The sequence below is a fragment of the Polyergus mexicanus genome, unplaced genomic scaffold (assembly GCF_030449975.1).
Source record: "Polyergus mexicanus isolate NDT 795.1 unplaced genomic scaffold, iyPolMexi1.0 SCAF_2, whole genome shotgun sequence".
Taxonomy (NCBI): domain Eukaryota; kingdom Metazoa; phylum Arthropoda; class Insecta; order Hymenoptera; family Formicidae; genus Polyergus; species Polyergus mexicanus.
This window is the reverse complement of record NW_027223322.1, coordinates 8,336,923-8,350,893: the sequence shown is the minus strand read 5'-3', so window position 1 is coordinate 8,350,893 and position 13,971 is coordinate 8,336,923. Positions and strand designations below refer to the sequence as shown.

General features: G+C 32.6%; 1 protein-coding gene across 2 annotated transcripts; it reads left to right on the top strand.

Moving 5' to 3' along the window:
• The first annotated feature begins 4,564 nt into the window (after window positions 1–4,564).
• Window positions 4,565–13,545, top strand: LOC138942050 (diacylglycerol lipase-beta). Of its 2 annotated transcripts, none has more exons than XM_070312088.1 (14): window positions 4,565–5,370; window positions 8,211–8,309; window positions 8,620–8,832; window positions 9,635–9,951; window positions 10,453–10,596; window positions 10,695–10,863; window positions 11,609–11,732; window positions 11,810–11,953; window positions 12,049–12,160; window positions 12,229–12,321; window positions 12,468–12,622; window positions 12,730–12,867; window positions 12,998–13,116; window positions 13,338–13,545. In XM_070312088.1, exons 2-14 carry the CDS (start codon window positions 8,215–8,217, stop codon window positions 13,510–13,512), a joined length of 1,998 nt encoding a protein of 665 aa, XP_070168189.1. In that variant the 5' UTR covers window positions 4,565–5,370; window positions 8,211–8,214; the 3' UTR covers window positions 13,513–13,545. The 2 variants fall into 2 exon arrangements, with proteins under 2 accessions (XP_070168189.1, XP_070168184.1); XM_070312083.1 differs by having other exon boundaries at window positions 13,335–13,545.
• Window positions 13,546–13,971: the final 426 nt, after the last annotated feature.

Sequence of the window (13,971 nt, the reverse complement as noted above, 5' to 3'; positions counted from 1 at the left end):
GATTGGGTATCAGATGATTTATATCTATCGGATATTTTTATCACTTAACACTTGATATAGACGAGATTAATCCGAGGACGTAAAACGCTTTGCTTTGATCTTTAGTGTACGATCGATTTTACGGGATTAAAAATTAGAAAATAAACTTAAGTATAACGTGGACACGAAAGCAAAAATATATCGTAAAATACACAAGTCACTCATCGAAAATATATTTAATTCATTAATGATTTATATGACTGTTAGTTAATGTACCGCTTACACTCTCGATGCTCGATATATACTAAAAAAAAAAAAAAATAGAGAACATTTTTCATATTCTAAAAATGGATATTTTCAAATCGCTGACACTCGACGAAAAATCATCGTAAACGAAAGATTAAAAAAGCATTTTGAAGTTTAAAGTTTCAACTTTAACACGTTCTATCGGTGGTTTGAAAATTTTTTTTTTATCTTTCTTGTTTTGTGCTTTAAAAAAAGAACACATTGTTTTGTTCCGAAAAATTGTTTAATTAATTTTTGACATTGCAACGCGATAAAAAAATTTCTCTAGAAAAATTCAACTTAAATTCCATAAATTATCACGTTTTGCCTACAAAATGCTTTATTTTATATTTTCCTACGATTTTTTTTTTTTTTTTTTTTTTTTTAAATCGAGTTGACATGATTTTAAATCTAAATCCATACTAATATTTTCTAGAGACGAGAAAATGAAAAAAAGTTTTTTTAAAACTACCGATATATCATGTTACAATTGAAACCTCAAACTTCAAAATGCTTTCTCAATTTCTTATCTACGATGATCTTTCGTCGAGTTTCAGCGATTTGAAAATAGCACGATTTTTGGGGTATAAAAAAGTGTTCCTTTTTTTTATTTTTTTTTTAGTAAAATATATTAAGAGGGTTTAAATTACATTAATACTTACGTATGTAATTTCCTACATTGTGTATATATTTTTACATGATTGAAACTATGCAAAAGGTGTATAAATCATTTAGAAGGTTAACAATTGTGACGCGGAATTAATATGAAAAAGTTTCATTCAAATATTGCAAAATATATAATTTTTCTTATTATTACCGATTGTAATTTATTTATATATAACGATACGTTGGAGCACAATATGTTGAAGACAGTAAATTATGTGTGATTATTACTTGTTATAATACAGCAATATGTATAATGAAAATAATTAATTGTCACGAGATTGATTATTGCTGCGAAATTATCGATTAATTACGACACATTGCAATAACATGCAATTTGCAAGACGCGTGCATAATAAAACCGTTATGAAAAGTTATTACATCGAGATATTATTTTGTCTATAAAATTAATGTGATATTACGTGCTATTATCTGATAATTGTATATAAAAAGTTTCTTTACATTGAAAAAAATTCTGTGTTATTGACACGAGACGCATTCAATGAAAATGAATTGCTTTTTCTCAACGAAAATATTTTTTTTATAAGTAAATATTCACACATTTTAATTCATTTCGTTACCTAATGAATATTAATTAAATACAATAAAATAAATAAGAAACATATATATGAAAAAGCTTATAAACACTGCACCGTATCATAATTTTCTATGTATCTTACCAATTAAATGTATCAAGTGTTTCAAAAAAATTTTTGAACGTTTTACTCAATATGTTTTGGCAAATTTTAATATTATTTTACAATTAATTTAATTTCAAGAAAATTTATTAAAAAGTCTGATTTCTATTGAAATGTTATCACAGTTTCTCTAGCGCACGCGTCAGTTTTATATATTTTTAATATCAGCATTTGAAGATTTTAGTATTCTAAGTTCATTTTTTTATTCGTAATTTTGTGATCGAATGAGAATAGATCGAGAATTCGCGGTTAGCTAATTATTTATCCTTCGGATTTGCTGATGCTGCAATCGGTTGCAACAACAATTATGCGAGCGCACGCTTACTCTTTAATACGCACGTGTGTACGCAACACAGAATCCAGGGAATTCGTCGTGGTTTCGGTATACGCAAGTGAAAGTCCACATCGTTGTCTCTCGGAAAACTTGTCGAAAAGAATCAAATTGCTTGTCCAACGTACGATTTACATTACGGTTCGTTCAACAGACTCGTGCACTCGCTGCTATCGCGTAATTGTTATAATGCTATCGGCAAGACAAACCTGTCGTGCCGCTACGCATTTTATTATACTGCACGCTTCGATAATACGTGTACATGTTACAGTATTAATTCTTTATCATTAACATTTTTAAATTAATGTATAATGAACGAGAGCGAGGGAAGTTAGTTCTGTCACGACGCAATAAAATGGAATGCGGACCAAATCCGTCACAACGCGTTATGTTGATATATGGTAAATCGCGAATGTAAACAAAATACAAGATGCCCCACCAAAATACTGTACGCGGCGACAATCATCGCTTTATCGAACGATTGAGCATCAGTTGATTTTTTGTTGATCAACGCAAAAGAAAGGAGTGTAGTATCTTTTCAGGTATGTATAATATTATTGTTAATTATTGTAAGGAAATCGGAAATTACTTCGGATTATCGTATTTAATAGAAGAATCGGTACGATGCGTAATTATGTTAGACCGTGTGGAAATTTAACATGTACATGTGTTTATTTGAAGATTGTATTAATATTGAAAAAAAGAGAATCTGAGATATGACACAATCATCGAAACGCGATATTAAAGAATTAATCAATAATCATCCAAGATTTGATTAAAATCGCTAAATACAATACATATATGCGTTATCAATGGAGAAAAAGATTTCTTGAAAAAAAAAAAAAAAAAAAAAAACCAAGAGACATGTAAGAAAATTAATTAATTTGCATTAAATTATAAAACGAGTTTTCTCTCTTTTTGATACACATCAATTCTCGCAGTGAATTGTAAATTGCAGACGCTTTCACTTTTTTTGACGATCCATTTAAATCGCTATAACTATATCATGTTCTGCAACGTCAACGTCATCGACATATACAATATATGATGTTTTAGAAGAATAATAATACGACTTTTCTGCATAAGAGTAATGTCGATTATGACGTCATTCTACGAACTCGCAGCAACTCTGTGGTTTTAAAAATAAAGAGATTATATCTCGAGCCGGATGCATAAAAAAGATGCTCAACATTCCGACTGGTGAACGCAGATGCGTTCTTTTCTCGAAAGAGAAGAAAAGAACATATAGTACATCTTTTCATGAGCGTTATTTTGCTCTGTCGAGCACGTCTTCGAGCGGAACTGATTTCGATGTCCATAAAATTACAAATGGAATGTCGAAACAAACATTAGTCATACCTGTCAAGTTTGTTTCCGCGATACGTTTATTAACATATATGTACATTACATTCTAATTAAGATTTAAGAGATTTCTCATTATACTATTTCTTTTTTTAAATATCGTTGTGCAATCCGAACGAGCGAAAAATGTTAGCCAAATTTAAGTGATCATTCTTTTTGTAGACATTTACTCCGACCTTTGCATAAGTAATGCTTTTGATTGCGTCAAGACTTATTATGCAAGCGAGAAATTTACATCAAATGTATATATAAGGTCGTATTCCTTTCTTTTCCTATAATATATTATAAAACAAAGAAGTACGTTGTTTATATTAAGTTTTTGTGTCTTTTGATCGTTATACAATTTAATTTTGATTTAGTTTAAAGTTATGAGTAATATTTCTTTATATTTTCAATATTGCGGTAATACGTTCTAAGAACATTATCGTCATTTTCTGCCGAACTCAGTTGCGAAATATATTCGGCGCATTTAACTTACTTCGTAACGTATGAAAGCACGTTGTAGCACAAGCGAATTACAATTGCACACGTGAGCAATTAAGAAACTGATATATATATGTATGTATATGCAATATATGCAATGATCGTTGTACATATATGTGGTCGATACTTCTATTCTATGCATCTATGGTAGCAATGCGATTATGAAATGGATTTTCAAGTTATATAAAACCAATTGATACTGATATCGATATTATTCAAGCAATAAAGAATATAATGGAAATAAAAATGTCTTTCTCGATTCTATCTGTCATCTCGTTGTCTAAAGTATCTTGTCTCTCGCCTAAAGTATCACAGTTACACGAAAAATCATGGAGAGATTTTCTAGAAAAGGCATTTGCAAACGAGTATGAGTATATTTATTGATCAGAGATATTTGAGACAGAAAAAAAAATTTTCGACATTAGGGATTTAAACGATAAATTAACTTAATAAAATATTAATGGATTTGTCTTACGCGTAACGTATAAATTTTATTCTCGATAACAAAAATTTGCGCGTATTCTCTCCTCGATCAGTCCTCCTTTCTAGATTCATCACCGGATATCGACATTCGCTGCATCTCCTCTATTCCCGCGAACGAGGAACGGCCAGGTACATTCGCCAGGTGCAGCGTCGATTCGTCGCTCCCACCTTCGGCTCCGCGGTCGTTTATCCTTCCTAGTCTGTTCCTTCCTTTTCTCCTTTTTCGCGGTATTTTTCCTTCTCGTGGCCAGAATGCCGCGCGATATCCCGTCGTACGCGCGCAGAGAGGGAAAGTTTTCTACAGTATCTGCAGCGGTACCGGACAGTTACGGTCAACAGGATCGTGAGATTCGGACGCTCGGAGAACCGCCGCAACGAGAACGAGTCGCGTGTATAGTACGATGTGATGGTCCTCTACGTTGAACAATTGTCTTCGGTATCGAAAAATATCGCGCATTATATATCGATCGAATCGAGATTCTTTTGCATCGGCGCGTTGTTGTAATTAGCATTATCGCTATTTACGTGAGTGTTCAAGGACCGATTGGTATCTCGGCTGCTGGAAAATGCCGCGGACGATACGTATCTCTCCGTACGTGCGATAAGTGCGGCTTCAGTAACGGTAATAAAATCGACGTGTGCAACGAACGATTAGTCAGGGCGAAGAAGCGACTGTCGCATGCGCGTCCGCTTCGCGATCGGATACAACGGCCGAGGAAGAGGTCAAAACGCGATTCGCGTGACTTGGAGAAGATCGGTTCCCGGTACGCGATCACGACAATTGATTTTCCGTGACGCGCTTTTAACGCAGTGCGGCACAGGAAGTGCTCCAGTTTCGTCGCGATTTACAACGCGCGCTCGACTCGGAGAAAGGTGCAGCGCCTGACGATTAGGCGGAAATTCCGGTTGGATTCGTTCGAGCTCTTGCGGCACCGGGCAGTAAATTCCCGAGAGAGCGAGCAAGTCAAGAGGACGAAGTGCGCGAAGTGGAGTGCCGCCGCGTTCGCGGCATATTCGTTCGAAGGGAGATTTCAACGCGTGTATAAGGCACGTCCGGATTCACCGGATATCGATTCGCGCCTATTTGTGAGTAAGAACGTCGTTTACACATAATGTATTTTTACTGGCGATCTCGCGGTATCAGCGTACAAGTGTAATAAAATTAAAATGTTTCAATTTTACAACATACTCTGATATCGTGTATTATCTATTTTACAAAAAAAAAAAAAAAAGTTAACTATTTTCAAGATTAGACAAAGAATTTTTAAACAATATTGAGAGGAGATTTTGTTTCTTGAATATATATTAAATTGTATCTAATATTGGAAATGATATGTAAATTGTTTAGAAAGCATTTAATAGTATTTGCATTATTTATAGAAAAATAAACGAACTAAATATTAGCTTGTTTTTTCAGAGAAATCTAAATGAGTATGTAATTAAATGTTAACAAGATGTAATTAAATGGTCTCTCTTAATGATTAGTTATGGATATTACGAGTGATTTATTTTTAATGAGAGATGTGTTTTTAATATCGTATAGCATAAACATCTACTATCGATTTATATAAAATTTTTTTTTGCCAATTTCCTAATACTCTTAAACAATATATTACTTAATCAACAATAATTAAAAACTTTACGATATAATATTGTATGAGAGGAAATCCTCTCCCTTTTCTCGAGAATTAAAAGTGATATAATTTTGGTGAATATAATATTGCAAATTATAGATCAAATGTATCTTATGTTCATGTATACATTGTATACAAATGTATCTTATATCGGTCAAACGTATCTTATATTTTTTTGGTTAAAGATAAATATATAAATTTGTACAATATTTTTATCTCAAAATATCAAGTAATCAATATTACATGTAATTTCTAGAAGATACATAGTTACAGAAATTTCTTGCTAATAATTTATTAACTAGTATCGAGATAATGATCCGATCTCTCCTGCCGCATTAACATTCTCCAATTATGATATCAAGTTCGTTTAAATATTTATTATCATCTGCGAGATTAAATATATATGACTTTCGCCAGCATATAAAAAATTTCAACGCTCTAAGTTAATATACAAGCATTAAATAAGAGTTTCCGCTTTTTGTATGTTTTACTCAATGTTGCGATGGCATATATTTTATATCACAAATGCAACGCATTTAATTTTACATAATTCAACCTATTATCATTGTAAATAGGATACATGTATGCATATCCTATTACAGTTTGTCTTTCCACGTTTATTCTTATTTTATATTCTACTCTTTAATCGAATTAAATCTATCAAAACTGAACGCGCGTGATTGTTTAACCATAGTACAATTGAAAAAAATACTTCTTCATGAATAGCAACGTTGTTTTTTGTATTGTAAATACATTTATTTGTCTAGTCGGATGATGCATATCTGAATAATCTTCTTTATTACGCATTTTCCACAAGGCTATTGTGTCAGATGATAGCAAGATAATAATGACTTTCAAAGAAGCTGTTGATTGCTGTCAGGGTAATTGTGCGGTTGCAGTTATAGTTTTTCTTTTTTTTGTAGATTTGTAATCTTCCAGGAGTTCTTTTCTTACTTCAATCATGAAAATAGTGCAAAAAGCAAATTTATAATGTTTGATATCTAATTTACGTATTATACGCGTTACATATAAGAAAAACCGTAATAGCTCGGAAGTTTAGGAGCAACGATTTGCATCTTGACACCGATAAATAATTACACAATTTATTATAACTCGAGTTCTTATTCATCGTTAACGGTAACGAGATTATTGCAGTATTAGTATTAATTTTCTCTTCTCCATCGTTTTATAATAACACACTATAATTTCCGCATTCTCTTATAATCGGGTCCTTTATGAAAGAAAGTAGTTGGGCAATCGTATATCTGTAACTAATTGACGCGTTCAAAAAGTAGCGTTATGATGTAAACTGCGTGCTTTCCCGCGATTAAATACTTTGAAAGTTATTTACGCAACTAGTTAGAGTACGTTAATTCGCGCACGAATTTAAGAATGTCGAAAAGGATCAGAAACGGAACATTCAAGGAGTTAGAAGTTACAGACGATTTTAACAAAGAGATTCCAATGCTGAGAGAATTAAAAAAAAAAAAAAAAAAAACATTAATAAATAAAAATATATTTCAAAAAAAATATTACTGTTCTGTTTTTATAAATATATTTATGGTTTTTATCTTATTTAAAAAACATCTCAAGTTTATATTAAAAAAACAAGCAATTTTAATTCATATCAATATTGTTCACGATGCTGTTTTTTTTTTTTTTTTTTAATGACACTGAAATAATTGTCAAACAATAAGCGATGATTAACGTAGCATTATAGAACATTTATTTGATATAATCGGATATGCTCGCATAACGTTCACGTTGACCGATCGCTTATGAACATAATTGATCGCCGCTGAAATAATCAGCTGCGCTATCAACTTCTACTAACTAAGGATTGGAATCGTTGGATTCGCGGTCCATTTAAAAGAATGGCGGTAAGCTGTGTCAATACGGTCTCGCATGTAGGATGAATACAGGGACTTTCTCCCGGCGCTTTCTCCGGGCGGAGATTCGCGATCAAGGAGATATTTCATCGTCCGAATCTTGGATATTTATAATCATAGAAAGCCGCACATCTACTTTATTCTTAATATTACGAAACTCGTAAGTACGCCTCGTTAAGTAAACTTTCCGCGTCGCGCGTTTCGCGAGATCGTCGCGAACGTGACCGAATCGATCTAGTTTTGATGTCGCAAATATCTAGATACAAGAATCTAGATAAACATATTTAAAGATTTCTTTATAAATATATGCCAGATGTTTTATTCCTAAATCTCTCGATTAATAAAATGTCCCGACAAATTCTGATAAAGTTGCAGCGTTCACAGCACAATTTCCTTTTTACAGGGAAATGCCTGCGTTGAAGCTCTTTGGACGAAAATGGTTGGCCGCAACCGACGACCTTGTGTATCCCGGCTTATTCGAATTATTTATTCGCATTGTATGGTAAGTATCGCCAATGGACAATCAGCAACCATTGAATGATCGTCGGAAAATGACACTAATATTAGTCGTAAAAAAACCGCAGATATCTGATACGGGCTGTTTATTTTAAAACCACATTCTGTCAGAAGTCTAATCCTGAAATGCAATAATTTAGAATACAAATTTAGCGATATGGTCTCTTGGTTTAAATATTGTATAAATGCTTTTGGCATTCTTAAGCTTATCGTCAACATTAAATTTTTGCCCAGTTGCATCGTCCGATCGAAATCACTGTTAGTTTGTTTCTCGTAATCGACTATGCGTTTTACAGGTTGATTCTTATAGGGATCGTCTGCGCAAGGTACTACGAGGATACGTGGAATTGTCGATTGGGAGGTGAATTAGTGCGCGTGTATCTCCTCGGCGAAGCGGTCATGCTCAGCATCGTTATGCTCTTGATACTTATTATCATCAGACATAGTGCCAGGGGGAACATTATGGATACGCATGCCCGATGCTATGTCGAACCGCTTCTAATGATCAAGTAAGCAATAAAGTAAACTAGCGTCACATTAGTCAGCTTTCTAGATTAATCTTCATATAAAGGTGTCTTAAGAAGATTTTCCTATTGTCCCATTATTTTTTTTAAACAGCGAATTGTTTGGTGTATAAAGTCGATCTATTTTATCAGAGAATAAAAATCGTCATTATTTACCATAATTTTATATATTACATATGTTTATGATTGAATTTTGATTCTAATTTTATTAAAATATATGTGAAATTATTCGTAGATATAAATGATTTCGTCATATATTCTCTTTCTTGAAACTTTGTCAAAATTCTGTTATTCGTAATTGTTAATTACACGAAGATTATAACATGTATTTATGTAGAAAAATATGACAAATTCGTCGATCGTATAAAAAAAAAAATACAAAGAAGTATATGGTTCTCTCTATAAATTGACATTGGAAAAAGATCAAATTGCTATGAGCAATTTTCTATCATTTTGCTTTGTTATGCAAGGCTATAGTTTTCTCGTGAAATAGATTGCAGCATCAATAACATATAAAATATGTACATCTATAAATTATAAATCTATATATTAAAGAAATGTGTCGTCAATATAGCAGTTTAATGAAATCTAGATTCTCTAAATTCATCTTTATTGCCGATACAATTATTGCATCTATCTATATATAATATATATTGATTAGAATATGTCAATATTCATTTTTTTTTATTTTATTGCAATATTACAAAGATCTACTAATTATCATATAGTTAATTTCAATATAAATATAAATAATATAAATAATTTAAGTCTTTTTTTATTTATTCAGGATATTAATGTTGCTCCCGGAGATCGGATGGAATGTCTTAGGCACTATGTGGATTTTCGGGCAAAGCGTAGAATGCGACCACGAATCCTATTCCATCACCGTCGTCGAAACCCTGGTGTTCTTTGATTGGATCCTAATCGGTCTCAGTATTTTCGGCATCGCTCTGGTGTTCGATCCAATCGGTTCCCTGGAGAGACGGCAGTTGGAGAGTTCCGTGGAGCACGGCAAGATCTCGCGTCTCTGGCTACGCAGATTTAAATTTCTGTGGTGGATGCGGAAGGACGAGAGCGCAAACGAGACCTTTCAACATGTCGCTGGTGAGACATAGGTACGGCTGACCTACGAAGAGGTCCTGCCGCATGTCAGAAACTGGAACGCGGGCTGAGTCGCGAAACCTGAGCGCGAAAAAATCGCCCAGAATGCCCGATAATAAATCAAATCGCTGATCACTGTTCTGGTTTGGGCGCTGGTGGAATCCTCTTCTCGACGCGTATCGCTCTCTCGTCACTCTCTTAAAAATAGCAATTACGCGATCGCTTCGTAATATACGCAATTACCTTGATATGTAAGATTAAATTTTAAATTTTAAATGGTAAAGTTACAAAACGTTAAATATCGAAAGAATACGCTGATAATTGATAACTGGATTTGAATACACTTACAATTAATGTTTGTAATTATAAAAGAAATTGAGAGAGAGAGAGAGAGAGAAAGAAAGAGAGAGAGAGAGAGAGAGAGAACAGTTTATTAACTTTTTCTTATTAATATAATTTCTGTATGATATTTTTTAATTGTGACTAATACAAATATCTTCGTAGGTCTTTTAAGCGCATTATTCCGCGGTACCGATTTGGTTCCCTCGGACGTAATAGCAGGATGCATCCTACTCAGAGTCCGACAGAAACGAGAAACTCACGAATTGCGGAAGTTAAATTTAATCACGCGTCCAAAGTATACTTCAGGTACGTTATTTGCATCGGAAAAAGGATCCGACGATATATATACCGCGAATGCTAATATTTATTGATTATCAAATATTTGCTGTCTACATTTTTTTCAGACAGCAGCGAGATCTTCTCAGGCGCACCTAGTTGGATGTCCTTGGAAGCTGCCCATCACTTTCTGCAATTATCGATCGCTTCTTACGGCTGGCTTTTTGTAATATATCAGCATCTGTGTACTGGATGTTTTCGTTTAATACGGGGCATGACGTGCTGCGCTTGTTTCCGGTAAAAGAATATGCAATAATATAAATGACTTAAGGATGTACTGGTGTTAACATTCTAACATTGATAATACCCTGAAAATTTAATAGATTGTTTCTATTTATTATCCGAACACGTGTATAAAACCTGAAGACGATTCCCTATAACCGATTCACAAGTTATTCAACTTTTAATTTCGCATGAGTTCTTACGAAGTAGCAGCATATTCCCACTTATATAAACAAAATTAAGGAAGTATCATTGCCAAAATATTTTGAAACTTTATTTGTGAGTAAATAAAATACTGAGTAACGTTTCTAAAAAAAGTTGATATCGATTCGCTAACTCGTTATCAAGTTATTAAAAAAAAGCAATGCAAAATTCTGAAAATGTCATTAAATATTATTAATATACACAACGTTTTTTCGTTTCTTACAGTTGGTTTCAGATGAAATTCACGTCCGTTTTTTTTTTTTTTTTTTTGCTGACGATCATAAAATTTTCAAAATGTGCAAATATGTTCATTTGTAGTAAAATCATATTAACTGACATTATTTAAATCCTTTATGCGATACAAGTATATATGGTGCATATCTTAACCCAGAAAAGCATAGAATTTCATCAATTTCAAATTGCAGTAATTTTTGTTTGGGATTGTATAGCCAGTACATTCTTAATACCATAATCCATAATTAATTTTCATATTTTTATGAAATAATTATTATAAGAGATAATGTGCGTAGTGTTAAATATATACATATATTTTTAGACGAAAGCGTAACATTATTCTGGACGATAATTGTTGCCTCTGCTACCTTTCTGGCATTAAATATCTATCGAAGCTGTCCGAGGAGGATATTCTATTTGCCTCTTTAAAAAATCATTTATGCGAAGTTGGTATATTGCTTCTAAATTACACTCTTACCACGCTCCTATCCGACGTTTAATATTAATTTTTTAAATTTTACAGATACCGTTCTGCGTGATTGCGGATCACAAAACTGCTAATATCGTCGTAGCTATACGAGGATCGTTATCCTTGCGAGATTTGATCACTGATATCGCAGCCGCGTCCGATTCATTCGAATGTCCTGGTCTTCCTCCAAATAGTACCGTTAGTATAATTGCTCTATCCTTTTCGCGTAGATATATTAAAATAATTTGATTTTAAATAATTCGACTCCTTTTAAACCAATGAAAAATTTATAGGCACACAAAGGCATGATAATAGGGGTAAAAGTAATTTTGAAACAACTGGAGAACTATAAAGTTTTGGAAAGAGCATTTGCCACATATCCCAATTACAATCTAACGATCACAGGTAAATATACTTTTAATAAAGTATTCAAATTTTGTAATAAAATAATATGTGTATTATATTTTTTATAGGTCATAGTTTAGGAGCTGGTTTAGCAATTCTTTTAGGATTATTAATACGCCCCCGTTATCCAACCTTGAGAGTCTACGCGTTTGCTACGCCTGGTAATTGCTTGTGTAGATAATTTATATGATAACTTTACTTGTGTTGTTACTTAAAGAGACATATTGATTGTCTGTTATTAATTTTTCTCAATTTCACAAACATATATTAGATTAATTAGCAATCTTTAATGTGATTTTCCGCAAAGCTGGGCTGCTCAGCAGAGATGCTGCCAGGGTTACGGAAGAGTTTGCGTTGACCATTGGACTCGGGGATGATCTTGTAATGAGGCTCAGCGTGGACAGTATAGAAAATTTAAGGACTTCATTACTGACAACTCTTCGGGCCTGTCGATTACCTAAAGTATTTCGATAGAAATCCGTGATTCTCAAAATTCGGGATATTCGGACAATTAAATCAAACCGTTTTAATAATAATAATAATAATAATAAATACTTTTATATTTTTAGTATAGAGTGGTTCTAAATGGATTTGGGTACGCTTTGTTTGGAGTTCCCGAGAACGATCTGAGTAAAACGTGGACCAACTATAACATAATTAGCACAATTCCGGGCCAATCACCTTTACTCACCAAGTCTAGAGACACGGTGAGACATAAAAATGCATTTGTAAGAATTTAGAAAACACACGCAAACACTTGTGATATACTTGACATAATTATTACATTTTGTATGCGTGTTAATTGATACGAAATACGTCACATCTATTTTTTTGCAGGATGATCAAATAATAGAACGTGACGTAACGAAAAGAAGATATTCGAAAGAACGATTGTTTAATGCTGGTCGTATTCTTCATGTAACAAGGTGCAAGCTAGAAAATACGGAGGGAAAAAGGTGTGTTGTTCTTATTAATTTTTTTATTCGAATAATTAACTTTTATAGAATTCTATCTATAAATCCTATAAAAGTTAATTTTCGAAATATATATATGTATTAATATCTTCAGAAATATTAAGTAATAGATATAAAAGTGTTTTTCAAGATTTTAATACTAATAATATATTATTTATATATATATATATATATATATATATATATATATATAATATTAGCAGGAAACAGCTCGCGAAAGAGAGGAAATACGAGATGCGATGGGCGCAAGCGGAAGAATTTACGGAATTATCGGTGATGCCACGCATGCTCTTAGATCACTTGCCAGAAAACATAGAGCTGGCATTATCAACGTTACTGGAGCAACAGAATGATATACCCTATTACTTCGATCCTTAGTGTAATCTATAATAAAATATCTTTATAATTTTAATAAAAAAATTAATAAAAAAACGAAAAAATTACCTTGAAATATATATATATATATATATATATTCTCTAAAATTGATTTATTGATAATTCTTAATTTTCTTACGATATGCATGAAATAGAAAAAAGTTATCGTAAAGACATTTTATCTGCAAACAGTAGCAATTTTATCTGACTGGTAGCACTGAATGCAATTTAGGTATATTGACCAAAACGAATCGTTGCTTGATATCTATGATATTTATCGAATTGTAAAAATGAGACCTGTTCGAATGATCCATAAATTTAATAACTCTTTGTTCCGTTACGATAAAATATAAAATTAACGAGACGTAACATAATTTTTAGAACCAATATTTTCAGAACCAATAGTCATGAGACATAAAATACCTAGATGCGTTGTAACTGACACGAAAATGCCGATCTCGG

Bases quoted from the DNA above. Each gene is read 5' to 3' on its own strand.
- LOC138942050 (XM_070312083.1), top strand. From the start codon at position 8,215: ATGCCTGCGTTGAAGCTCTTTGGACGAAAATGGTTGGCCGCAACCGAC. The intron at 9,952-10,452 runs GTGAGACATAGG...ATATCTTCGTAG, and splicing joins GACCTTTCAACATGTCGCTG to GTCTTTTAAGCGCATTATTC. The intron at 12,322-12,467 runs GTAATTGCTTGT...TTTTCCGCAAAG, and splicing joins CTACGCGTTTGCTACGCCTG to CTGGGCTGCTCAGCAGAGAT.